The following is a 25,138-nucleotide window of genomic DNA, read 5'->3' on the forward strand; positions in this document are numbered from 1 at the left end:
ACTGGGGACTCTTCGGACTGAACGCGTGTGTGTGTGTGCCTACGTACGTACGCGGGCTGACTGGCTGCTGGGCTGCTGGGCCGTATGTTATGGCGGCGTTCGCTCGTGTGGCGCGCTCGCCTCGGCTTTGCTCTGGCTTTGGTTGACTGGTTTGGAGGCAAATAGCAGAATAGCGGAGCTGCTGACGTAGGATGGCGGCCGTCCGGTTTTTTATCGAAGGCGTGGGGCCGCCTGGCTTTAACGACGTTGGGGTGAAGGGTTCGGCGGTTTTGGTGGTGGTAGTTGGGATGATTTGCGGGGAAGAAGACCTGGGTTGAAGGACTTGAACGATAAGGAAACGATCCCGCTTGGCGCTGATTGGCTGCGCAGACACGCACGGGTGACGTACGAGAGTGACTCGCGGTTTGTATGGCGAGATCTTGGGGCCCAGAAACGGCGACTCGAAGAGTCCTTGAACTTCAATTAAGTGCGAAGCCACGCGAAGAAGCCAGTCGCCCGTTATCAGCCGCTGCGGGGAAGGGAGACCGCCAGAAGCTGGGCAGCTTTCATAGCTGTGAGTGTGGAGGCCAAGCTCGGCGAAGGCGCAGCGAACGCTAAGAGGAGAACATGCGAGCAAGCTATCCTTGTGCGCGAGTTATTTATAGCTCGAGATCTTTGTCAATAAGTGGCCTGATACGTCGCGCCCTTTCAGACCAAGTGGAGATGGGCGACACCACGTACGACTCGTACGTGGCTGCCTCAACTTCAACGTGCAGGTCCGTGATTGCTGCGGAGCTGCGGCGCCTGCACGTCCAGGATGCCGCCGAGAAGCAGCAGGAGGCTGCGCGCCGAGAGGCCCAGCGAGACCGCACGCGCAGCCTCGTGCGCTTGATGCAGCTCGACACTCGCGACGAGGCCAAGATCGCGCTCCATGCAGGTGCGAGGAGCTCTGTTGAGGTGTTCAAATCGAGGCGGCGGTGCTGATGGCGGCTGCTGCTGCTGCTTGCATTCACAGAGAACGCCACGCACTACAACCAGCGCGCGGCGGTGCTGGACCAGATCCGCGCGCTGCAGAGCCGCTACCAGGCCGAGAAGAAGAGGCTCCCAGCCATCCAGGACAAGTGAGTGACTCCATCTCTCGCTGTTCGAAATCATGAGCTCATCGACGAGTCGCTTCTGCGCAGGAAGGAGCGGCACGAGCGGCTGCAGCGTGCCAAGGCGGCGCGCGACAAGGATGTGGCCGCGCTGCGGCAGTACTTGGCGCATCTGGAGGCCTCGGCGCCGGCCGTGGTGCGACCGGGGAGCTCCTCGTACGCAGGGAACGTCGACCGAGCTGCAACGCCTGCAGGAATTGTGTCACTGCCAGAGATGACAGTGCAAAAGCCGAGTCGCCGGAGCGAGAGCGTCTCAGCTACAGTTTTTAAGCAGCTCATGGACCAAATCCGAGCGATCAAGAAGGACCGACCCACGATGCTAGACCCGTACATGGCGAACCTGAAGGTATGCGTGCCGAACGCGTTTGTGCTGGTGCCGTAGTTGGATGTATATTTTACTGACCGAGTTGGGGGCCACAGCTTGCTCGTCTTTGGGATCGCTTGCACGACACGGCGCGATGTCTGGAGAACTACGACGCGGCGTGTCAGATGATGAAGGAGAAACACCTTGCTCAAATACCACCGGAATTGCTGGAGGAAACCTTGGAGAAGCAGCGGCTGCGGGTAGGTACATAAGTTGCGATCTTGTGGTGGCATCGCGAATTTCTCTTCTAATATTTATTCATCACCTCAAAAGAGGAGATCAGCGCTCCATTATTTGTTCTCGCGCGCGCTGCAGCGCAAACAACGCCAAGAGGCTGCAGGTACGATATAGAACTATGTTGTGGGATTGAACGAAAGATAGTTCCGCTAACCACATTGTTCTTCTTCTCGGTAGATCTGCTGTCAAAATTTATCGAGCTCTCACTCCCAGAAGACCGCCTGAAGGATCTTGCTTATGTGGACAGGTTTGTAAACGCAACTGGGATGTACTGCCTTGCCTGATAAGACAAGCGCTAACCTATTTAGTTATCTTCCGTGAGCAGAATTCTGCGCGAGCAAGAGTACATTGAGGACCCGACCCTCGCGAGCTCAGATGAAATTAAATTCACGATTCGAAGCTCCAACAGCCTGGGGCAGTATGTGTATACATGCAGCACTTGATCTTGCTTTGTCCTCCCTGCTGACTTAGACGTACACTGCGTCTTAGTCTGACAGACCTGCGCCTCAAATTACTGAGAGAAATGCTAGCGGCAGCGTCAACAGATCCATGTACGCGCTTTTGAAGTTGGTTATGAGGTAGCTGTCATCATGCTCACAGTTCTGCACCTTGTTGGCTCAGACCTCATCGAGTCCGTAGCGAACATCCACGTGCGGAGGGGGGAGTTCGCGGCCGCGGAGGAGCTCACTGCCCGCTTTGTAGCGCTGCCTCCCGTCAAGCGAATATCGTTATTTGCTACGTTTAACGAGCTGCGGTGCGGAATGTAGCGACAGATGCAAAGCTGCGTGGTGCGGGCAGACACACTTCAACATGATGATGATTAGCTCACGTTGAAGCGAGAGAACAGATGCTCCGTTGACGGGAACACTTGATGGCAAGCCTTGATTCAAGGCGGAATGCATGTACCATCCCGCTGTGCATTTCGACGCAGACTGACTATCAACTCCGCTTTAGTACATTCATCCCGTTAGCGTGGGCATCACTTCGACGTTAATCGCGAATAAACCAAAACCAAGCAACGCCTGAGTAATTGTCACGCTCGGGCAGCAAGCTCCAGTCCTTCTCGTCTTCGCTCTCGCCGACACGCCCTTCGCCAACATGGCTACTACACGTAGTACACGGCACTCCTGTACCACAAAACCGGTACATTGCCCACGTCCATCAGCCCAAGAGCTCATTTACCCAACTCCGCACTACCGCAGACACAGCAGACGTTACCGCCATGAGCAGCAGCGCCGCCGAGCAGATCCAGAGCCTCATCAGCGCCGTGGAGAGCGACCTGGGCATCGAGGCCAACGCCCCCGTGGGCGCCGAGGCCCAGAAGCAGCAGCAGAAGCCCAAGGCCAAGAAGCCCAAGGCCCCCAAGCCCGCCAAGGCCCCCGCCGCCGACCCCAACCAGCCCGAGATCACCAAGCTCGACATCCGCGTGGGCAAGATCGTCAAGGTCTGGAAGCACGAGACGGCCGACAAGCTCTACTGCGAGGAGATCGACGTGGGCGAGGACGCGCCCCGCCAGATCGCCAGCGGCCTCGTGCACCACTACTCGCTCGAGCAGATGCAGGACGCGCGCGTGCTCGTGCTGTGCAACCTCAAGCCGCGCAACCTCGTGGGCTTCCGCAGCCACGGCATGGTCATGTGCGCCGCCGTGCCGCTCGAGGACGGCAAGGAGAAGGTGGCGTTCGTGACGCCCCCCGAGGGCGCCAAGGTGGGCGAGCGCATCACGTTCGAGGGCCTCACGGGCGAGCCCTTCTCCCCCGCGCAGGTGGAGAAGAAGAAGGTGCTGACGGTGCTGGGCGACGAGATGAAGACGGACGACAGCGGCGTCGCCAAGTGGAAGGAGCACGTGTTCGGCACGTCCGCGGGCCCCTGCACGGCCCCCGTGAACAACGGACTCATTAGATAAAGTGGGCAACTACACCACACCAGATATGCACCTCTCTCTATCTCTCTTAAATGAATGATGGGGCAGATACTTACTGGACAATGTTTTCTTCATTTGCTATACGCAATTTCTGGTTAGTTAATTGCGTTTGCGCTTGGGGCGAGTGCTTACAGCAGACTCAGCTTGCTTGGGGTTCTTGGTCTTCTTCGCCTTCTTCTTGAGTGGGAGCGGTGCGACCTCATCGTCCTTCTCGTCATCCTCTTCTTCCCCCTCATGGCGCTGCTCTCCTTCTCCGTCGTTGTCTTCATCCTCACTATCAGCCTTGGAGCTCTTCTTCGTCTTGGACTTCGTGGCTTTAGCTTTCGTCTTCTTGGCCTTCGCCCTGCGTCGGGAAATGTTCACGGTCGGTGGCACGTCCTCGTCCGAGTCGCCGGCCGAGTCGAACGCGGCGGCGAGGTCCTTCTTCATGCGGCCTTCCAGGTCTTCCTGCGTGAAGCTCTTCCTGCGACGACCCCGAGGCTTGTCCACGGAAGGAGACTTGGCCGTCACGTGCCAGTTCTCGTTGGCCTGACCCTGACTTGGGGAGAAGATCAGCGTCGAGCTCTCGACCGCTTCCTGACGCGTCTCCTTGCGAGATGCCTCAGGCGCGCGCTTCTCGTCGCTGCGTAGACGCACAGAGGTATGGCTCGCCTCCAACAGCTCCTCCTGCGGCGTATGAGGGGCACGAGCGGCGGTAACTGGTGGTGAAGTCGGCGGCGCGGCTTGAGCCTCTTCCGGCGCGTACGTCATGCGGCGCGACTGCTGCTGCTTTTGCTGTTGCTGCTGCAGGTCGAGCTGGCGCAGATCGTACTCGACTTCCATGGCCATTTGCGGGTCCGTGTTCATGAAGATGTCCTTCACCTCCTGGCGGTACATCTTGAACAGCTCGCGGATGTAATGAAGCAGGTAGCGAGTCAGTGGGCTGTGCTTCGACTCCAACGTGTGCTTGAGGCCGATCAGCACGGGCACAATGTTCTCAAGGAAGTTTTTCTTGGACATCTTCGAGAGCAGTTTACCCTTGGCCGCTGCAATCTGTGACGCGACGTTGGCGTTGCCACCAGCTGCGGCGTCGTCGCCCTCAGTTTCATCTTCGTCTTCCTTCGCTGTTGTGAGCTTGATGTCTGGCGAGCACAGGATAGCAAACGTATCCTTCAGGACTGCTTCAGTGCACTGGTCATTGATCTGCGACGGATTATCGCACAAAGGAAGAGTGCCGTCCATCACCTCCTCGAGCACTTCAGTGCAGAGCTTCATGGAAATCTGCAGCTTTTGCTCGTCCGACATGTGCTCCAGCAGGAAGTTGTACAGCTTCGAACGTCGAGGGTAGAGCGCATTGCCCAGGAGCGCAAGCTCGCGCGTGCCTTCCTCTTCAAAGGGCTCCGAAAACTTGAGCTTGTTGCCGTTGTACCCGTTGAACACGAAGATCATCTCGATGAACTTGTTCGTGAAAATGTGCGGCGATTTTTGCAGCAGCGGCCCGCAGAGTACATGACGCGCTAGGTTGGACAATTCTTCATCTTCATCCACCGCTGCACGAAGGAAGAAGCGCAACAATGATTCACGCCACTTGATGTAGTCCTGAAGAATTAGCTGCGAGAACAGCAGCAACGTGCTGCGGCGCAGCAGTCGGCTCTCGTCCAGCAGCGACAAGGCGATGGTAGGAACGTAAGCATCCACGAGAGACGTGTACCGAATACACAGGTCACCGAGAATCAGCAGGATGTTCGAACGGATGTCCTGCTCCTCGCAGGTCCGCAGCTCGCGAATGAACATGGTCATACACTGCTTCGCTAGGTCGCTGTCCCGCAAGCACAGCTTGCCGAGGGTGACGAAGGCGCACACTCGAACAGGAGTCGGAAGCGGAACGGGATCGGACAGAACGGAAGTTGACACTTCGTCTTCATCACTTCCAGCAGCTTGTAACATGGACTGGCTGATGGCGATGCTGTTCGGTACAAACTTTGGCGGCAAAAAGAGCTGCACGAGCGACTTCAAACTGGGGCTGACCGGCAAGAGAGCTGCTTCTCCACTCTTGTCCGCATCCTTATCGAACTCGAGCAGCGCCACTTCCCCAATCGAGATAAGCTGTTTCTGCAAGAGCGCAGTCTCCTCCTCCACGCTGTCAGGGCTATTCTCGAAGCATTTACGCAGGTTGGTTTCGCAGAGCTCGAGCAATTTCTTTCCCCATGCAAAGCTAATGTCGCGACTCTTTTCGGGAGACGGAGCCTTGGCCTTGCAAATGCTGTTCAGAGCGCGGATACCATCAGCGATGACGTTCAGCGGAATGGCAAACGAATGCAACGATGCCAAAATGCCGTCCGCAATCGACTTGGCATCCTGCGCATCAATCACGGTAGAGATAGCGGCAATCACTCGTAGAATGCGCTTAGATCCATCGTTGAACTCAACCGGCAGTGCCTGGTCTTGCAACTTGTTCCAGCAGTCGACGACAATACTCAGATTCTGTTGTTTGCCCTTGACAGCTTCAATCAAATTGCCCGAGTGCGCTAGCTCCTCCAGTACAATCCAACTGAAACCCCAGTAGCGCGTCAACGTTCTCCTGGTCGCTTCATCTTCGGTCTCGTCTTGAAATTCTTCGCCGGAGCTGTACGGACTCACACTTTCCTTGATCGCGAATATGCAAGCCTGAATAATTTTCTCCACGTCGATTTTGTCGCTCTTAACAAGCGTACGCAGCGCTTTCTGCAAACACCGTGCCATGACACCGTCAAGGTGCGAGACTTGCATCCACGCTGAGTTGAGGGCTTCACGCAGGGCTTTGTTGCGACGAGCATCGTACCATGCCAGTATCCGATCAAACACAACCCGTCCTGCCGCCTCCAGTGCACAAGTCTGCACGCTGTTTTCAGGATCAACGCACAGCGGGAGCACGCCAAGATTCCACAGCTTCTGAGCTTCCTCATCCATCGGGAATTTGAGAAGGATCGCCGACAGCGACTTGATAGATTGCACACGCACAACCACAGAGGAGTCGGTGCAGCGGGCGTGAATGTCAAACAAGTCTTTCCTCGAGGAAGCATGAACGGACTCGCCTGAGTGTGCTGTCAACAGAGCCTCCAGTGCCTGCACTGCAGCTCTCCGCACAAATGTCTTCTCATCCACAAGTCGCTCACGGAACAGATCAATCAGGCGCTGCATAAGCGCGGTTTCCTCGAGCGTACTGTTCCCCTCGTCGTCGGTTGATGGTTCGTATAGAAGAGTTTGCAGGGAGCTCGTAATCGCTTCCGATCCCCTAGCTTCGTTCATTTCTTCGTCGTCTCCGTCCTCGCTGGTCGCCAGGTTAGATAATCCAAGAGTCAACATAGCTGAGATGCCAGCAATCGCCTTAGTACGAACTTGGGACATCTTGTCACGAGCTCGGTCAATCAGCACCTCCAGCAGCGGGCCAACGCCCGAGTACGCAACTAAGTTTTCAGGCAGTTGATCCTCCTTCACCTTCCAGAACCTGGTTTCCACCACAAATCGGCTGATAAGCTCCACAGCGAACTGCCGATACTTGAGCTTGGCATTGCGGGAGTAGCTCGCGAGGAATCGTGCGAACCGGACACACTCTTCATCTCGGAACTCACTCGGTCTCTCGCTCTCTTCAAGCTCACTATCTCGCCGTGCAGCCATGGAGGTCGAAAACACGTATGAGAGCACACGCTGCCGTTCGTCCGCAAGACCTGGTGCCTGCAGACAAATGTTCTGCATCAACCCCAGCAGCATCAGCGAGTTGTCCTGCCGCGCAGTCCCTTCAGCGTCGTCCTCCTCGCAGGCTTTCGCTGCGATGTTCTGAATCCTGCCAATAACATCAATAGAGAGCTTGTGGAAGCGCAGCGAAGACCTGTTCTCCTTCGCCACCGTATCCTGGAACGTCACACCTGGGATGTAGCAATGCAGAATCACGCGCCCAATCTGCAGCGGCTCTCCGTGCGACCCGCTCACCAGCTTCTCCAGCACCTGCAGCGTCTTGGCCGTCATCGCGGACGCCGTGCCCTCGTTCTCCGGCGGCAGCGCCGTCTGCAACGCAATCGCCGTCTCAATAGTCGGCACAATGGACTCCTTACTTGCCGATAGAGAGAAATTATCCAGGAACGTCACGAGCATGTCCAGTAGCTCCAGTCCGTACGTCGTGAGCATCTGATACGTGGCGTGGGCGTCCTCCTCCTCCTCTTCACTCTCCTCGTCACTGCTCTGCTGCTTCTTGCCGCCTCTCTTCCTGCCACGCCGAGTCGTCGCCTTGTTCTTCTTCTTCTGCGTGGCAGCATTTGAGCCGCCGCCCTGCTCCTTGGCCGCCATGAGCACCACCCACTTCTTGAGCGTGTCCAGCACCTGCCTGTACACATACGGCATGAACAGCCCGTAGGCCGAGCTGCTGGGCAGCTGCAGCCACGCCAAGTAGCTCTTGGCGGCCACCAGCGCCTTGAGCAGCGCGCGCCGCCTCTCGCCGTCGCTCAAGCTCGCGTACACGTCGCGCACGTTCACAACGGCCTGCAGCAGCGTCAGCAGCGAGCGGTACACGGCGTCGCGATTCTCCGCGTCCTGCTGCGCGTCCAGCACGGCGTCGATGGCCTCCTGGGACACCAAGAAGCTCCAGAGCGGCGCCGCCGCCTCCTCCGGGCGCCGCAGACACTTGGCGAACACGCGCTCCACGGCGCGCAGCTGGCGCCGCGACGCGCCGTCCGCCCACTCCTCGCGCACGGCCGCCGTGCCGCCCGTGTCGAACAGCGCGGTGATGGCGCTCTCGGGCACGCCGCCCAGCGCCAGCGGCCGCAGCGCGCGCGCCAGCTCCCGCTGCAGCTCCATGAGTTTGAATAATGCGGAATGGCTACGGCAGTTTTTGGCGGGAAATGTTGGAGAAACCTAAATAATTCGGCTAGAGTGACGAATGAAATGACACGAAAGTGGACGAAACTTGCTAAAAGTAAACAAAACTTAACAAAGTGTATCCTTTTACTGACGACGTTGCTGTGGAACAAGCACGCAGCTTATGGTACGCTTGGGCTTATTGGATGAGCACCATCCAGCTGATGAACAGGTAGAAGAGCAGCACTGGGTAGACAGTGAGCGCCTTGCGCTTGGGCGGCACCAGCTTGGACATGAACACGACCGAGGCTGGAGACGGTGAAGATACGTAGCAGGAGACAACGAGACGGAAGTTGCAGACAAAAACACAACAGGACATCAGTACGTGATCCATGGGTGCAGATTTTTTTTGGTTGTTCTCTCGGCGAGCATGACTCACCTCGCGTAGACCAGAGGAAGCCCACCGCCACGACGAACAACCGCAGCAAGATGTGCGAGACCATCACTTTGGCAAGCATGCACACCAACGTCGCAATGTTCAGCGGGAACACGCAGTACCCGAGCACGCACACGCTCTGGAAGAACGATCTGCGCCGATCCAAAGCCAACCCAGAAGACAAGAATCAATCACCACCAATTCCACCAAAGAAGCATCTCAGTCATCCATCCGCAACGTACATGGTGCTGCCCAGGAGCTGTGCGTTGATAGTGACGATCGCAGCGCCCACCCAAATCACTACAAAGACACCGGTAAACACCATCGCCGACTGCGCCGCGGGTGCCGTCACACTCAACATACTGCCAAAACACCAAAGCAGAACAAAATCCCTCATCAGAGCCCAACTTCCTTCTCATACCCAAACTTCAGCAGCTTAAAACCCACATCGACAGCGTCAGACACAGCAGCAGTGGGCCCCACAGGTCCCCTATAAGCCCACACACAGAAGCACCCAGTCGAGTCAGCCCAAAGCTTCACACTCCCACACATCTCAATCCAGACGACGTACAGTCCCGCAGCGCCTTGAGCGTCTCCTCCGACGTGTTGCTGGGCATGAGCACCACGCGCAGCTTGCCGCCCACGAGCCGCAGGTCGCGGAGCTGCCGCCAAGCGAAGAGCCACGCGTCACATCAGAGTCGGAGATTTAGTCAGAGCCAGAGATTATTGCAGGTGCAGGACGCCTACGTACGATGGTGGTGGACACGGGCTCGTCCAGCGTGTTCTCCTCGGCGGACGGGAGGCTGATGCTGCCCGAGACCATCGCCACGCCCGCCGTGGGCTCGCTGCTCTTGACCTCCTCGTCCGACATGTCGTGGTAGGGTGGAATGTGATGTGTTAGAGTCGTTCCGAAAAGTGAAACTTGGATTTTCCTCTCTCTCGCACGAATATTTCGGCTCGGACATTTACGGTAAAAAGAAACATCAACTTGACCATCAAGAAATGCATTGTGACTTTTATTGCTGTGTCTGCTCTACTGTAGACGAGTGTAGTATGTACAGCTACTGCTTCATGATGTCGTCGATGGTCTTGATCGTGTGGCTCCAGACCGTGTCCTTGAGCTCTTCAGTGTGGAATTTGGTCTTGGCCACCTCCTTCGCGTTTTGGTCGAGCAGCTTCCAGCCGGTGGCGTAGTTGTCGTCGAGCAGAGCGGAGACCATGAACTTGCCGCACGTTTCGGGGGAGCGAGCGAGCACTGACGCTAGTCCAGTGAAAGGCACGCGCAGGTACCAAGGGAGCTGCTTACCCAGTCCAGTGTTCACGAATCCCGGCGAGGCGTGCATGAAGGAGGCATTCGGAGCGTGCTCGGAGAAGGCTTGAGCCATCAGGTCTCTGGGGACTCAAAGAGGTTAGCTTCAGTTATAAGGTAGACTGGTACAGCCGACACTACAACGTACGAGTATTGAGTGGTGACGTCTGCGCAGCGTTTGCCGGAGAACGTGTGCTTGAGGTCGAGGTCGTTCACATCCACTTCGCCTCCGTGGCCAGCAGCGAGAATGTTCAGAACACGCACGCCGGGGCGGTTCAAACCTTGCAGCAAGTCGTGAACCAGCATGAATCTGCTCCATCAACCGGCACAATAGATGAGCTACAACACTCCACCGCACATAGCAATGCATCGCTCGTTTACCTGCCGTAGTAGTGCGTCGCCATCTTCACATCGAGACCCTCAGCCGTCTCCGTTCGACCGTTGAGTGTCATGATACCGGGGCTCATGACGATCCAGTCGAACTTCGTGTCTGCGTGCTTGGTCGTGAACTTGCGCACTTCGTGCATCAACGACACGTCCAGCTTCTCGTGAACAACCTCCACGTTCGGGTTGTCCGCCTTGATGGTCTTCAGTAGCTCCTCCGGGTACGAGCGCGAGCAAAGGGTGAGCTTGGCAACAATAGGCGCCAGTTCCTTGGCCACCCCGAGGCCAATGCCGGAGGAAGCTCCGACTACGAGTGCGTGCTTGGAAGGGGCCACCATCTCTCGCTTGATACTGAGTTCGACTTGTTCGTTGAGATCCAGAAGGAAAAGTGAGGGGATCGAAACTCCGCTCAAGAGCATACTTAAAACTACACACAGCACTGCAACAGCCCCGTGCACCGCCCTCATAGTTACCAGTCCAATGGTAGAATGACTGCGTCTGCGTCAATGCGCTGGCCTACCGACACGTACAGCAGATTACTTAACCCCATGATCACATCTTCGGGGACACCAAGTAATCATCTGCGACCGGTCGGTCGGTCGGTAGAATAACCAACCAACCGCATGCTCCTTAGACGGATGTCTATGCACTCGCCCCGAGTTGGCCGCAGTCCTCGCTGGAAGCGGAGCCCACGCGCTCGTCGTCGGGAGTGGCCCAACTTCTTCGTGGGGTTCCGAGCTACTTCACCGGAGCTAGTGGCGAAGGTGGAAGCGCTCCAGACTGCGATCCGCGACGCTTGTCCCGAGGTCGCGCCCTGCCCAAGAACGTTGCACGTCACTCTCTGCGTGCTGCGTCTTCCCGATGATGCAGGTGCTGGCTATCATACCCATTGATTTAGTGAAAAGTGCACGGGTAACAGAAGTTGTGTTGATGCCCAAAGCCATTGGCCAGGCGTGCCAAGTTATGCACTCTGAGGCTGCGCGCATGGCAGCGGACCTGCAGCCACGAAGTTTGATGAATAAGTGCGCACGAGGCACATGAACGCAAAAGTTGCATGCTCTTACCGTCTTCTCCTTTCTCTTTCATGTTCAGCAGCTCGATAGCTCTCGGAAACTCACTTCCCAGTGCTTCTTCCGTTGAGTTACCACGTCACAACACGAAGAACTTCATCTTGCACCGAAGGTTCATCCGTTTCTCGTCCAGCATTGAGACTCTTAATGAGCTCCCGGTCCCGGGACGTCTTCCACACCGTCAGGTGGGAAGTAAACGGACGGCGAAATCTCTCCGTTGTGAGCCCCAACTCACCGAATTCTTCATGAAGCCGCTCAGCCACAGCACTCAACCTGGGAAAACCACAGCACCCTGACCCTTTAGCTCCAATGCACTGCGCCTTCCGTCAACTGCTTCCCATCGGCTGACTCCGGCATGCAGAATATCATTCCTTCCGAAGAAATCCCAGTCACTGAAGTCGAACCGAGGTCGAGAGTCACGAATTAACTCACTACAAGCAAGTAGCCTCGGCATTCTGGTGCAGCGGCTGGGAAAAACGTGTTCACAAAATGTGCTGGTAGCCCCACACATCGCAAACGGATGAAGCTCTAATTTGTGAGAAGCAAAAAGAAAACAGGAGTTCACAATATTACCGTACCCGAACGTCTGCTAACTCTTTTTGGCGATGCATCAACTACTGTAGATCGAAAGTACGTTTCGGTTGAGCAAGACTCCCGCACGTGCCAGCAGCGTGTTGTCGTTATTGGCGACAGGCGATAAAAGCTAATGAAACAGCCACCGCAAAGATCTGCTCGAGGTTGGACCCAATTGCTGTAAGGCCTCATTCTCCGAGTTGGCGATGGACCCGCATCGCCTTTCGCTCCTCTCTACGACGTCCAAGAAGTCGGACATCGGGTCTCCTTCACGAGCGCTACTCATCAATACCGAGGATGAACAGGCTCATAGCAATCCAGCACCTCTCGCAAACTTCACGAATGCGCTCATGTACGGCATCATCAACTCGATCCTCGCCATTCCCGGTATATACGGCTACGCTGTCATCATCTTCAGCCACGAGGACTTCTCCGAATTCATGCCGGCGCTGTCCAAGCTCGTCATCTTCTCGTGCTTCATACATCAAGTCGTGTTTGCACTGCTGAGCTCGCTGCCCTTCGCCATCGGACAGGTGCAGGACGCCGGTCTCATCTTCTTAGGCGTCATGGCCACCTCCATCTGCAACTCGCTGGGCGAGGAGGTGTCTCCAGCGGCCAAAGTGACGACTTCGATTGTTACCATTGGCATTGCAACCGCGCTGCTGGGTGTCAGTCTTGTGATCATGGGCCGCCTGAGGCTGGCAGTCTTTGCGTCTTACCTACCGATCCCCGTCATCGGGGGCTACCTGGCGTTCATCGGTGTGTTCTGGTTCTACGCTGGGTTTGCGTTGTGCACGGGTCTTGCGGTTAACGGTCTCGAGTCAATGATCAGAGTTTTCTACGACACGCACAACCTACTGCTGTGTATACCTGGCTTCCTGGGCGGCATATTCTTCCTTGTGGTATCCCAACGTTACGACAATTCCTTCATCCTATCTGGGGCGATTATGGCCATGCCAGTGATGTTCTTCTTCATTGTGTTGGTAAGCGGTATTTCGCTGGAGGAAGCGCGCGACGGAGGGTGGATCGACTCCGCACAGGAACCCGCTACCGTCACGGATCTTCTTAACCTCGTGGACTTCTCTCAGGTGCGTTGGGATCAGCTACCAAAGCAGTGGGGAACGTGGCTCGGCATGGTATTCATCGTGGCAATTGGGTCTTGCTTGGATGTTGCGGCTATCGAGATCGAAATGGGCACGAAACTCGACTTCAACCATGAACTCAAGACTGTCGGCTGGTCGAACGTTATAAGTGGTCTGCTTGGTGGATACACGGGCTCTTACATCTTCTCCCAGACCATTTTTACTTGCCGATCTAAGACAAACTCACGGATTGTAGGCATTTGTGTCGCCCTGGCTGAGCTAGCGGTCGTCATCGCCCCCGTTTCCGTCATGAGCTACTTGCCTCGCTTCTTCTTCGCGGCCACGGTTGTGTTCATCGCAATTGATCTAATGATCGAGTGGCTCGTGCTCACGTACTGGAAGATGCCTCTGCGTGAGTACGCTGTGCTATGGCTGACATTCATCGCCGTTAACTTTGTGTCGCTCGATGTGGGCATGCTTATTGGCCTGGGTATCGCGATCCTTAATTTCCTGCTGGACTTCGTGCGTCTACCCGTTGTAGTTCGCAAGCAATGTTCGTCCGGTACTATGCGTACTGCTGCAGAGCGAAGTTATCTGGACCAGCAGCGAGATACAATCGCGTGCTTCGAGTTGAGTGGCCTGCTCTTCTTCGGGTCCTCGGTGCAAATTCTCAACAGTATTCAGAAGGCCGTCTACATTCGCAAAGTGCAACACAGTACAAGTAATGTCGATGGAGATATAGTTGGTGACCCGGATGCGCTGCTAGAACTGGAGGCAAATCAAGCACTTTGCACACAATGCTTGGACGGAAGCCCCACTCCTCATTCGGATGCAGCGCCAACCGACTTCGTTGTCATGGACTTCAGTGGAGTATCAGGCATGGACGCCACTGTCGCGCGCAGTGCATTCTTGATTCTGCAAAAGTACTGCACCAATTACGGCATCACAGTTCTCTATGCTGCAACTCTCCCCACAATCACCAAGTTGCTGCTCCAGAATGACGTCGTGGACAAGGAAAGACTCTTCACCAGCCGAGAATCAGCGCTCGAGTTCTGTGAGAATCAACTGCTGATTTCTGCCAGCTTCGCCGTTAAAGTGACCACTTTGTCTCCAGTGGCTGCGACTCATGATCCATAAACTTAGCATTGCACTGCTATCGTCTACTTAGTAATCTGCAGCAGGAATCGAGCCGCAGTGGAGAGTAGGCGGCAATTAGATAGAGACACCTGATGGGAAAAGTATCCTCCTAGGTTACTACCAAAATATAGAGATGTAGTCGCTGCCAATCAGGATGGCATTGGGTGTCCTTATCATTTCAGAATCAGCACTCTCGAGGAGAGATGGTGACTCTTTTGTGTGGGGTAGTTGCCTTGGCAGAAATTGTGTTCTGCATCGACATCGATGAGGGCGATACAGTGAGGGACTTGAAGGGCACGATCAAGTCAACTCTGCCCTACACAATCTACTGCGACGCTAACCAGCTGAAGCTCTTCCTGGCGAAGCGGGACGGCGTGTGGCTCACCGAAAAAGAAGCGAAGAGAGGTGTGAGAAACAGTTCTGGCTTCAGCCCTATGAGTTCTGCGGATGCGAAGCTATCAAGCTTCGGGTTGTCGGTTGATGGACTGGACGACGTAAGCGAAGAAGACGCACTAAACGAGGTGGAACTGCCAATGCAGTGCGCACAGCTAGCCGGTCCCGAAGTAACTGTAGCTCCGTTAACAACCTCCTCGCTTTCTTGGAAGCTGAAATGGTCGACTCGAAACGAATTCTCTCGTACCCCCACATTTTGGACCATGAAAGCTTACTATTCCGGTTGGTTGGAAGGGAAAAAGCGATGACGCAGGCAGCCGAGTGCTTTGAGGACGTCATCAAGATGCCAAGACCAGTGCATTTGACCGCATGAAGCATGCGATTCCAGTTTGCTCCGGCATGCATGGTCAGGGGAAAACGCGTATGCTGGGGGAAGGCGGCGCGATTTTACGAGACAAGCTGTAGTTGGCCGCTCGTCGTGTTTTCAGTGTGGTGGTGCCGTATCACGACGAATTTACTCCGCAGGAAGTTGAGAAGTTAATGCCGATTGAAGCTTCTTTCTCGTGGAGGCTGCTGTGCCGATTTTTTCTGCACGAAAACTGCCTTCATGGCTTCCGAGAGTGGTTTTCCTTGCGTTTGCCAGTCAATGGATACCGGTTGACGCTAGCGACTGCCGTCACAGCTATCGGGATCAAGCTACGTAGACCTCGGCAGCATGCAGACACACCGTTTTACTTGTTTCTTGGTATTGACGATTACCAAGAGGTCAAACGAATCAATGCTTGCCGGAAATTGTCGAAGAAACCAACTCTACATGAACTCATAGATGCCATAGCAGACGTTTCGATATACCGGCCACCTTCCTCCTGTCTGGTTGTGCTGCCGATGCTCGCCGGGACAGGTTGGGGTGCAATTCAATCGACCTGGAGTTCAACATATGCCCCGACAACGCGGATTCATATGCCCCTCTTGGAAATGGATGAAACGTTGTCAATTTTAAAGAACAACACCAGTTGTGCAGAATTGTTGGAGAATGCGCAAGTTTGTCGTGACCTGGTCTCACTTGGTGGGGTTCCGCGGTGGGTTGTCGAGTATTTGGCGTCGTTGATAAAAGCTCAACGAGAAGGTAATGCCGTGAATTCGGACACTATCAAGGCCGGCTTCGAGCGGGTCTGGGCAAAATATGTCGGAAGTTACGTGGACCAACTAACAGTAAGAGAGCGCATGCATTTAGCGGCTTCAGCTGTAGCTGGCAAGGTCCGTTTTCCAAGTGACACGATCGATGGGGATGTCAAGTGGTCAAAACTTCGAGACTCTTCCGTATGCTTGCTAACGGTGCGCGGACGAAGGAGTGGATATTGCCTGCATGTCCAAATCCCATACCCGATGCTGCAGAGCGTTGCATCGTTATATGCCATGCCGTCCACAGTTCCGGAGCAAGCTTTGGCAAGATCTCTGTACGACTTGAGGAGATTTGTGGACGACTGCTGTGAGGATAAATGCGATGTTGGTGCTGGGTCAGACAACAGTTTCACTGAGAGAATTGTTGCCTGGTGCACTGATGAGCGAGGCAATGGATAGCATTTTGGTCAAATTTGCTCCTTCGTACGTTTTCCCAAGCGCCAACGCGTTTGGCGATTCAACTCCTCAGATCATTGCACAGCACAAGAGCGAGAAGAGCACGATCGACTGGACGTCAAGTGGCTGTGTTGTGGTGACGGCACCGCTTTCGACATTTTCTTCGCTCTGGAAGATGCTAGAACGCCAGGAAAGCTGGTGGTTATCGTCGATCAGAGGAGACGGCAGCTTGGGGAACTTGAGGCGGCCAGCCACACTACCACGTATAGCGGAGAGATGTCTGTCCTCCCTAAGTTTCTTAGTGATGGCCGTGCACGTTTTGCTCGGATTCTCATGAATTGCGGCCCCAAGTCGAGTAGTGGGGGGTACGGTGCCACCGAATTGCGTCCGCGTAAGCCGAGACGATGCCGAGGAATTCTACGGCACCTTGACGAATCATCGGGCGTGTTGGCCTAAGATCCCAATCAACTCGGCCAGCAAGTCCGCCCTCAACATTTTTTGGTAAGATGCGATTTGATAAAGTAGTATGGCAAACAACGCTGTGAAGGCGAGAGCGACCAGTAGTGAACTGAGAGCTTGTATTGAGAGTACGCGGTTGTAAGTCACTCGCGTTAAAACATAAAAAAATATCTTGCTCTTAACGTTAGTTGTTCATCCTTCCAGCAACTTGCTACAGCTTCGACGATAGCTATGATACACTTCGCGTTGAAGCTCAGCGACATCAGACAAAATCCAGGAATGAACCCGTTTACAGGTTTTTCTGAGACGCCTGGCCTTGGTAATCGATCCGGGCACCCCATTGGCTGGCGGTATCGCTTGTCCGCAGCACTTGCCATCTCGCACAGCACACTCGCTCCTTCCTTCCTTCTTTTGAACCTCCTGGCCATGGGCTGCTCCTCGAGTCGTGAGGCCTTCCAGCCGATCCCGGACAGCTACACGTCCGTCGGTGCGTGGCCGTTGCTGTTGTAGCAGCTGCTAAACTTTCCCCTTGATCCCTTACTAACGTCGAGTTGCTCGGAATTGCGCTGTCGTCCGACGTCGCAGAGGAAGTGCAGCAAGCTCTGCGGTGCGTGTGTGGCCCCCAGGCAACATCGGACCTTCGGGTCTTGTCAACTGTACCAACGTGCTGACTAATTTTACTATGCTGTGGATGGTTTAATTCCTTAGCCAAGTGGGACTGCAGTCGTCTGACTTGATCATTGCGGTAGGTTCCCCAAAACTGCTGCCATCGTGCCAACATGTGCACCGTACGGACGTTTTAACGGTGGTTGTTGTTTCTGTGTTGGTGCTGAGTGCAGGTTGACTTCACGGAATCGAATTTGGTACGAGCTCGAGCTACTAAAGTGGCTTGCCGATTGATGTGGATGCTGACTTTACCATTTTTTACGTTATGCAGTGGAAGGGGAAGGAGACGTTTGAAGGGCGATCGCTGCACTACGTGGATAAGACAGGGCGCGTCAGGAACCCTTACCAAGTACGTTGGCCGAGTTTTCGTTGCTGGACGGGAGCGCGAGGGCTAACGTGCGATGTTTGCTCACGTAGACGGTCATTTCTGCTATCACGCGTGTGTTCGAGCTCTTCGATGACGATGACTCGATCCCTGCGTACGGATATGGTGGGCACCCGCAGCGCGAACTTGCAGAGCGATACTTCCCGTTTGTCGAGGGGCGCGGATGCGAGCTGGACGAGGTTCTCCAGCGATACTTCGCGATTGCGTCCACTATGGAGCTCAACTCGTCTGCGAGCTTCGTGCCGGTGATCCACGAAGCCATCAAGATGGTCAAGAAGACCCGGCGGTACCACATTCTCATCATCATCTCCAACGGCCATATCGATGATCCCGCTATGGCCCGACGAGCAATCGTAGAGGCATCAGAGTACCCGATTTGTAAGTGTGTCGATGGTGTGTTGATTGGTGCTCAAGCTAACCTACTGTGCAATTCTGTGGTACTTTAGCGATCATTATGGTTGGAGTGGGTGATGGCCCGTGGAGCATGCTGCGCGAGTTCGACGACCAGCTCCCAGAGCGTCGTTTTGACAACTTCCAGTTCGTGAACTACAACACGATTCCAAGGAGCAGTCTTAACAATCCGGACGGAGGCTTTGCTATGCAGGCGCTCATGGAGATCCCAGGTAAGTCCTTGGATATTTTTTTTCTAAGTTACATCAAGTGGGCTTGGTGGACTGACGGTAGACTCTTGTGTGTTTCCTCCTTCAGAGCAATACAGTCGTATCCGAGAGCTCGGGCTGATCAAGGACTAAACCGAGCAGCTATCTGTTGTCTGGGTGATAGTCCACCACTACAATAACCATGCAACTTTACTCTTGGGATCATTACAATGAATGCACGTTACGTATCCGTCTTCCATGTACATGTGCCTGCACATACGAGACAATTGTACGAGGCAAATTCTCTTGGGACTTGTGAAGCAACTACAATGAGAATGCTGTCGCTGTTGCAGGTAAACGTCAAAGCAGACATCATCAACATACATGAAGATGAGGCGGCTGCATTCCACGGGTTTGCAATGCCGTCACCCAGCTTTGCTGCTGCGCTGGCATTTGTCGCAGGAGTCCTGCTGCAGGATTGAACCAACCAAGTGGGTTGGTACCCGTTCAACTTCAGTTTGTGTGTTCCACTTCATCTGCGACACGCGGTATCGGTAGTCGAAGCACCAATCCATGCTGTCCGCCGACGCCAAGGGCATGCCGTACAACCAGTACCTGGGCCTGCTGCGCAAGCGCGGCACGCTCGTCATGCTGGGCATTCCGAATGACGAGATCAAGTTCCTGCCCTGGGCCGCGGCATTCGTGTGGTGGGCAGCCTCATTGGCAGCATCGAGGACATCGAGGACATGCTCAAGCTCGCCTCCGAGAAGAACGTGCGCCCCATCATCCAGAAGCTCCCCATGGCCAAGGTCAACGAGGGCATTACCATCACGCGTGAGGGCCGCGCTCGCTACCGCGTCGTCCTGGAAAACTAAGCAGCGGTAGTAGCCCACGACAAAGTATACTTTAGTTAGATCAGAGTTGGTCAACTGAATCCAACAACTTCAGCTTGAGCTTTACATGCACTGATTAGTATGGTTTCGCTCGACTAATCTTGCAGATTATGGCCAACGGGTTTCCAGGAGGTCAGGTCAAGTAATCACAGCTTGATATTGGTGTCTCTCTCATTCGAGCTATGGGAAGGCAACTCGCAGTTCTCGCAGCGCTAGGGGTGTCCCTAAGTGTGCTCTTGAGCAGCCTCTCCATTCCCATATTAATATTTCCCCCTTCGGAACGCAACGAACAAATCGAACTCAGCATCAAGCGAGAGATGGTGGCCCCTTCCAAGCACGCGCTCGTAGTCGGAGCTTCCTCCGGCATTGGCCTCGGGGTGGCCAAGGAGCTGGCGCCTATTGTTGCCAAGCTCACCCTTTGCTCGCGATCGTACCCGGAGGAGCCACTGAAGACCATCAAGGCGGACAACCCGAACGTGGAGGTTGTTCACGAGAAGCTGGACGTGTCGTTGATGTACGAAGTGCGCAAGTTCACGACCAAGCACGCAGACACGAAGTTCGACTGGATCGTCATGAGCCCGGGCATCTTCAGCATGGACGGCAGAACGGAGACGGCCGAGGGTCTCGATGTGAAGATGGCCACACACTACTATGGCAGGTACGCGTTCGACCGCACAGAAGCTCAGCTAGAATTAGCCTACTAACTCCCAAAACCCTCTCAATCGTGTAGATTCATGCTGATCCACGAGTTGTTGGGAGGGCTGAACCGTCCTGGCGTTCGTGTTTTGAATGTGCTCGGCGGGGGCCAAGGTGGTTACGTCGACCTGGACGACTTCGATCTCAAGCGAACCTACTCACCCAGGCGTTGTGCGCAGGCCACGATGACGTACTCGTACGCCGCTGCACCTTGGATCAATTGTACCTTGTCGCTCAACTAACTTGAACATTTGTGATGCCACAGAGACTTGATGGCGCAGGCCTTCGCCGAGCGCGCGCCCAACGCCTGCTTCATGCACGCGTCGCCTGGCTTCGTCAACAGTGGAGTGGACAACAGCCTCCTTGGTTTGTCCGCCTCCCGTTGAAGGGGCTCGCCTCAGTGTTCGCCCGCACGCCCGAAACGTGCGCCAAGCACATGGTGTCGGCCCTGCTCAACGACGACTACGCGAGCGGCTGGAAGCTGCTCGACCAAAACGCCAGGGAGGTATCCCAGACCCAGTACCAGACCGAAACGCTCAAGGACGCGGTCTGGCAGCACACGCTCAAGACCATCGACGGCGTCCTGAAGCAGTAAATGGTCACTTCAACTTCCTCTATTTAGGAAGCGTCTTCTATTCGAGCTACCAACACTAAATCTGTTTAACAATTTCACCTGCTCGTTGTATGCAGTTGTTCTAAAATTTAAAATGTTTCTTGTGTACGCGTACACCATCTGTGGAGCTCAATTGAGCAAAATTGAGCCCATGATCAGCGCTATCTGCGGTCCCCGGAGCTCGCGCCTCTCGACGCTGCGCTGCGCGCGCCTGCACGTAGGGCGCGCCACGACTGCGGGCACGGAGGACTTCGTCATCCGGAGCCCCTATGAACCGAGCGCGCGCGCCAAACTGCGCATCAGCGAGCCAGGAGCCGACGCGCAGTGGGTCAGCGTGGCCCCAAGAGCCATCGGCAGCCCCGCGCTGTGGGCCAAGGACATGCCGCGCGTGGACACGAGCAAGGCGCTGCTGGCTACGTACACCAGCAACTTCATCCAAGCGGCCGTGAACCCGGCGGCGCCCACCAAGGCGGGCGAGAAGCAGGGATACGTGGAGGCGCTGGCGCTGAACGAGGGCGTCGAGGACCTGGACATCCCGCGCGAGTGCATCGTGGTGTCCACGCTCATTGGCAGCAATGTGGTGCACCCAGCCAACCCGCAGGCGGACGACCGACTCACCAAGGGGTACGTGACGAGGGGCGTGGAGATCACGAGCCAGGAGCTGGATGTCGAGACATTGGACCACGTCGTGTGTCAGATCCCGGACGAGCTGGCGCTGGTGTCGAGCAAGCACGGAGAGCTTATCGAAAAGCTCAAGGCGACGTGCGATGCGCTGGAGACGCTGTGCAGCGACGGTAAGGTGCAGAGCTACGGCTTCGCGCTGCCAGGCTTCGAGTCGACGAGCAAGCCGCTGGAGGAGCTGGTGGAGAAGACCTTCACGCCGCTGTCCGAGCAGTTCGGACGGTTCGCGTCGTTGCAGCTGCCGCAGCACGTGGGCAGTGCGATCTTCCCGCTGCCTGAGGTAGTGACGCAGTTTAAGAAGGAGCGTGAGATGCTGCTCATCGGTGACCGACCGCTGGAGGCGATGCTGTCGAGCGGCAACCCGTTCCATCTCAAGACGTACAATGACGTGACTGGTGAGGACGTGGCGCTGCTGCTCAAGACGGCGTTCAACCTGGGTATTGCTGTGGAGAAGAAGTACATGGAGAAGATTCGCCCCGAGAACGAGCACCTGGACCTCCCGCCAGCGGAGGAGGTCGCGTGGGCCCACATCCTGGTCAACCAGCACAGCCAGTTCGACAACCTGCAGGTCTGGATGTACGTCCGCGAGACGCAGATCTACCCTCGCGTGGAGGCGACACTGAAGGCATTCGGCAAGCACAAGGAGACTGAGGAGCTGGGCTTCGCCTACTCAATGGCCATGAACCAGTTGCTCAAGTGCTTCACCGGCTCCGTCGAGGTACGTTGACGCAATTGGCAGTACCTTTCATTCATGCTGCTTGAGGCCTGACACAACCATACTTTTTCTTGCTTGACTATGGTACTGTAGCTGGTGGACGCGGACCGCGCGGCAAACATCATGAGCGCGTGGAAGGAGACGAAGGGCCTGCTTCCGTCGGACAGGATCACCACCGAAGAGGTGGCGGTGATGGCGTCTCTGAGCGCTGGCATGGACATCACGCTTATCCAGGAGCAGCTCCCTGCAACTTCGTCGCTGCCGTTCACGTCCAGATTCTCCGCCAACCAACTGCAGCAGCTCGCAGCGCTAGCACAGCCCCACCTTACCGTCGAGTGAATAGACCTGAACCTGCACTAAAGCAGAGCCCCATGCCCCCTGTCCTGCTACCTTCACGCTCATATCAGGGCTGGATTCTGCCAGCTCCATTGCCATGAGAAAGGCCCGAAATATCTCATTCCCGTTTTATCGCCGCCGCACATTCCTCAATCGGCGCGCGTCCTGGTCGGCGCTGCTGCATCCGCCAGTCCGTCGAAACTGACCGGCGTCGTCGCATTTATCTTTGCACTTGCATTGCATTGCACCATCGCGGTTTAGTGTATTCGACGACTCGCGGACCCAGCCAACACTAGCAGCAGCAACAGCGCCATGGCACCGCCGACTGCAGCGTCGGCGTCGCTGACGCGCGACAACATCAAGTTCATGGCCATCGCGCGCGCCACGGACAAGGTGGTCGTGGCCTGCTACATGCACTCGTCGGACGGCAAGCCCGCGCGCGGCGGGGAGGCCGAGATGAACACGTTCAAGGAGATGCTGGGCAAGGTGATCCGCGCGCCGACGTGGAAGACGCAGGTGACGCCCAACGGCCGCCACTCGCTCGAGTGCGACCCCAACAAGTTCCACTTCACCATGAACAACGACGAGCTCGTGTTCGCCGCCATCACGGCCAAGGACTACCCCATCCGCCTGGCCTTTCAGATGATCTCGGCCGTGCAGCAAGAGGTCGTGCCCAAGTTCGGCTCCAAGGCGCTGACCTGTCGAGAGGTGCATCCCTGGCTACAGTATTGCACTAGTGCGTAGAGGTCGATGCCTGACTTGTTGTGCTGCTTGTTGCTGTCTTCATTGCAGAACGGCCTGGACAAGGACTGCGCCAAGCTGTTCGCGTCCATCGCCGCCAAGTACGACGACCGCACCAAGGTGGACAAGCTGTCGGAGGTGATGCACCAGGTGGACGGCGTCAAGACCGTCATGCACAACAACATCCAGGTCGTGCTGTCCAACACGGAGAAGATGGAGGTCGTGGAGCAGAAGACCAACGACCTGAACGAGCAGGCCAAGGTCTTCCGCAACACGGGCCGCAAGCTGCGCCGGCAAATGTGGTGGAAGAACGTCAAGCTCACGATCCTGCTCACCGTCTGCTTCATCCTCGTGCTCCTCATCATCCTCGCAGTGCTCGGCGTCTTCAAGAAGAGCTCGAGCTCCAGCGACTCGAAAACCAGGCTACTGCGAGCCTTCTAACCCCGCACCCGACCACCAAATGGCTACATCTATAACTGCAACGTCATGTAGCCATGTTACAATACAACCCTCTATATAACGTTTCTTACCTGCTATTTAACGCCATCCACCTCAGTTTTAGCCAAAGGCTCGACTCCCGCGCAATCCTTATTATTGGCGCGAAGAGCTCACGTAGATTAACGGCCGACTTGACCATGGCGACGACCTCGGAGCCCTCGGCGACGCAGCAGGAGCTGGAGCAGACGCTGACGGACCCGCGCTACCTGCGCGGCGTGGCGCTGCTCAAGGACAAGCGGCTGGAGGAGGCGGTGGTGGCCTTCGAGGACCTGCTGCGCACCATGTGCGAGGCCGAGGGCAAGGCCGACTCGCTGGCGGTCGCGCCCGTGTACTACGAGTACGGCCACGCGCTGCTGAGCCTGACGGAGGCCACGGCCAGTCTGTTCGGCGGCGCCGTGGAGGGCGCGGCCAACGGCGGGGGCGACGACGGCGAGCAGGACGCGCGCGAGGCCGCGGACGACCTGGAGGCCGCCTGGGAGGTCATGGAGCTCGCGCGCGTCATCTACTCGCGCTTCCCGGGCGACAAGGCGGTGGAGACGCAGCTCGCGCGCGTGTACACGCGACTGGGGGACTTGGGGCTGGAGAGCGACCAGTTCGAGCAGGCCAAGAGCGACTTCGAGAAGGCTCTGCTGCTGCGCCGGAAGCTGCTCAAGGCCACCAAGGCCGAGGACACGACGCAGCTGGCCGATCTCTACTGCCAGCTGGCCATCGCCTGCATCTACAGAGACTCCTCGGCCGACAAGGAGAAGGAGGGCGAGAAGGAGGCCGTGCCCAACGAGGAGCTCTCGCACTACGTGATGGCGGGGCGCGTCATGGCCGAGAACCTCCACCGCGTGGCCAACAAGTGCGGCGAGAAGCTGCTCAAGTTCGTGGACGAGCGCGTGCCGGCGTACACTGTGGAGGACGAGGAGGCGGCGGAGCCCAAGGGGAAGGGAAAGAGGAAGGCCCCGTCCGCGGGTGAGGACGCGACGCTGAGCTTGGAGTTCAAGGGCGAGCGTCCGGAGGCGCTGAGCCAGGAGTTCCTGGAGTGTGCAGGCGTGAAGGCGGAGGAGAAGGACAAGCTCAAGGAGGACGAGAAGACGCTGCTCGAGTACTTGGAGATCTACTTGGAGCTGAAGGAGAAGGTGGACGGCATTAAGGAGACGATCGCCGGAGCTGTGGCCAAGGAGGCCAAGGACGAGGAGAAGGCCGTCACGACGATTGGATTCGGACAGACGGGCTCGTCCGCTAGCGCTGCCCCTGCAGTGAATGTGATCCCCGTGGTGAAGAAGCGGAAAACGGAGGCACCCGTAGAGAAGGCCGAGACACCGGCGGACAAGACGGAGGAGAAGACTGAGAGCTCTGCACCCGCCGACAGCAATTAAAAATGGCGGCTATTAACCTCAACGCACGCGCAGCAATACACATACACTCGAGACGAACCGAACATG

The 25,138-nt window shown here is 56.3% G+C and overlaps 10 protein-coding genes across 10 annotated transcripts; 7 read left to right on the top strand and 3 right to left on the bottom strand.

Moving 5' to 3' along the window:
* Positions 1–702: 702 nt before the first annotated feature.
* PHYSODRAFT_257507 (hypothetical protein) lies at positions 703–2,501 on the top strand (the record flags this gene model as incomplete). Its single annotated transcript, XM_009515890.1, has 10 exons — positions 703–725; positions 756–916; positions 995–1,100; positions 1,164–1,479; positions 1,554–1,697; positions 1,771–1,837; positions 1,912–1,981; positions 2,060–2,152; positions 2,224–2,285; positions 2,356–2,501. The coding sequence occupies 10 exons, from the start codon at positions 703–705 to the stop codon at positions 2,499–2,501; spliced, it is 1,188 nt and encodes a 395-aa protein (XP_009514185.1).
* A 455-nt stretch (positions 2,502–2,956) lies between these two features.
* On the top strand, positions 2,957–3,637 carry PHYSODRAFT_473468 (hypothetical protein; the record flags this gene model as incomplete). Its single annotated transcript, XM_009515891.1, has 1 exon — positions 2,957–3,637. One exon carries the CDS (start codon positions 2,957–2,959, stop codon positions 3,635–3,637), a length of 681 nt encoding a protein of 226 aa, XP_009514186.1.
* Positions 3,638–3,754: 117 nt separating this feature from the next.
* Positions 3,755–8,464, bottom strand: PHYSODRAFT_475516 (hypothetical protein; the record flags this gene model as incomplete). Its single annotated transcript, XM_009515892.1, has 3 exons — positions 3,755–5,561; positions 5,616–7,858; positions 7,967–8,464. The coding sequence occupies 3 exons, from the start codon at positions 8,462–8,464 to the stop codon at positions 3,755–3,757; spliced, it is 4,548 nt and encodes a 1,515-aa protein (XP_009514187.1).
* Positions 8,465–8,637: 173 nt separating this feature from the next.
* Positions 8,638–9,778, bottom strand: PHYSODRAFT_284024 (hypothetical protein). The gene is made up of 6 exons (XM_009515893.1): positions 9,652–9,778; positions 9,472–9,562; positions 9,348–9,390; positions 9,143–9,262; positions 8,904–9,052; positions 8,638–8,773 (listed from the first exon to the last, which is right to left on the bottom strand). The coding sequence occupies exons 1-6, from the start codon at positions 9,769–9,771 to the stop codon at positions 8,664–8,666; spliced, it is 633 nt and encodes a 210-aa protein (XP_009514188.1). The 5' UTR covers positions 9,772–9,778; the 3' UTR covers positions 8,638–8,663.
* A 183-nt stretch (positions 9,779–9,961) lies between these two features.
* Positions 9,962–10,931, bottom strand: PHYSODRAFT_320785 (hypothetical protein; the record flags this gene model as incomplete). The annotated part of the gene is made up of 3 exons (XM_009515894.1): positions 9,962–10,292; positions 10,358–10,519; positions 10,591–10,931. The coding sequence occupies 3 exons, from the start codon at positions 10,929–10,931 to the stop codon at positions 9,962–9,964; spliced, it is 834 nt and encodes a 277-aa protein (XP_009514189.1).
* A 306-nt stretch (positions 10,932–11,237) lies between these two features.
* PHYSODRAFT_477496 (hypothetical protein) lies at positions 11,238–11,486 on the top strand (the record flags this gene model as incomplete). Its single annotated transcript, XM_009515895.1, has 1 exon — positions 11,238–11,486. The coding sequence occupies one exon, from the start codon at positions 11,238–11,240 to the stop codon at positions 11,484–11,486; it is 249 nt and encodes an 82-aa protein (XP_009514190.1).
* Positions 11,487–12,586: 1,100 nt separating this feature from the next.
* On the top strand, positions 12,587–14,455 carry PHYSODRAFT_473959 (hypothetical protein; the record flags this gene model as incomplete). Its single annotated transcript, XM_009515896.1, has 1 exon — positions 12,587–14,455. The coding sequence occupies one exon, from the start codon at positions 12,587–12,589 to the stop codon at positions 14,453–14,455; it is 1,869 nt and encodes a 622-aa protein (XP_009514191.1).
* A 203-nt stretch (positions 14,456–14,658) lies between these two features.
* Positions 14,659–15,156, top strand: PHYSODRAFT_470010 (hypothetical protein; the record flags this gene model as incomplete). Its single annotated transcript, XM_009515897.1, has 1 exon — positions 14,659–15,156. One exon carries the CDS (start codon positions 14,659–14,661, stop codon positions 15,154–15,156), a length of 498 nt encoding a protein of 165 aa, XP_009514192.1.
* Positions 15,157–18,225: 3,069 nt separating this feature from the next.
* Positions 18,226–22,279, top strand: PHYSODRAFT_353356 (hypothetical protein). The gene is made up of 3 exons (XM_009515898.1): positions 18,226–18,314; positions 18,383–18,559; positions 18,645–22,279. Exon 3 carries the CDS (start codon positions 20,832–20,834, stop codon positions 22,143–22,145), a length of 1,314 nt encoding a protein of 437 aa, XP_009514193.1. The 5' UTR covers positions 18,226–18,314; positions 18,383–18,559; positions 18,645–20,831; the 3' UTR covers positions 22,146–22,279.
* A 502-nt stretch (positions 22,280–22,781) lies between these two features.
* On the top strand, positions 22,782–25,072 carry PHYSODRAFT_348837 (hypothetical protein; the record flags this gene model as incomplete). The annotated part of the gene is made up of 4 exons (XM_009515899.1): positions 22,782–23,177; positions 23,262–23,591; positions 23,816–24,704; positions 24,744–25,072. The coding sequence occupies 4 exons, from the start codon at positions 22,782–22,784 to the stop codon at positions 25,070–25,072; spliced, it is 1,944 nt and encodes a 647-aa protein (XP_009514194.1).
* Positions 25,073–25,138: the final 66 nt, after the last annotated feature.

The sequence above is a fragment of the Phytophthora sojae genome (genome assembly GCF_000149755.1).
Source record: "Phytophthora sojae unplaced genomic scaffold PHYSOscaffold_1, whole genome shotgun sequence".
NCBI lineage: Eukaryota > Oomycota > Peronosporomycetes > Peronosporales > Peronosporaceae > Phytophthora > Phytophthora sojae.

Coding starts and splice junctions, on each gene's coding strand:
- PHYSODRAFT_284024 (XM_009515893.1), bottom strand. CDS start 9,771: ATGTCGGACGAGGAGGTCAAGAGCAGCGAGCCCACGGCGGGCGTGGCG. Junction 9,391..9,471: donor GCTCAAGGCGCTGCGGGACT/GTACGTCGTCTG, acceptor GTGGGCTTATAG/GGGACCTGTGGGGCCCACTG. Junction 8,774..8,903: donor CTTCCTCTGGTCTACGCGAG/GTGAGTCATGCT, acceptor CACCGTCTCCAG/CCTCGGTCGTGTTCATGTCC.
- PHYSODRAFT_353356 (XM_009515898.1), top strand. CDS start 20,832: ATGTTTCTTGTGTACGCGTACACCATCTGTGGAGCTCAATTGAGCAAA.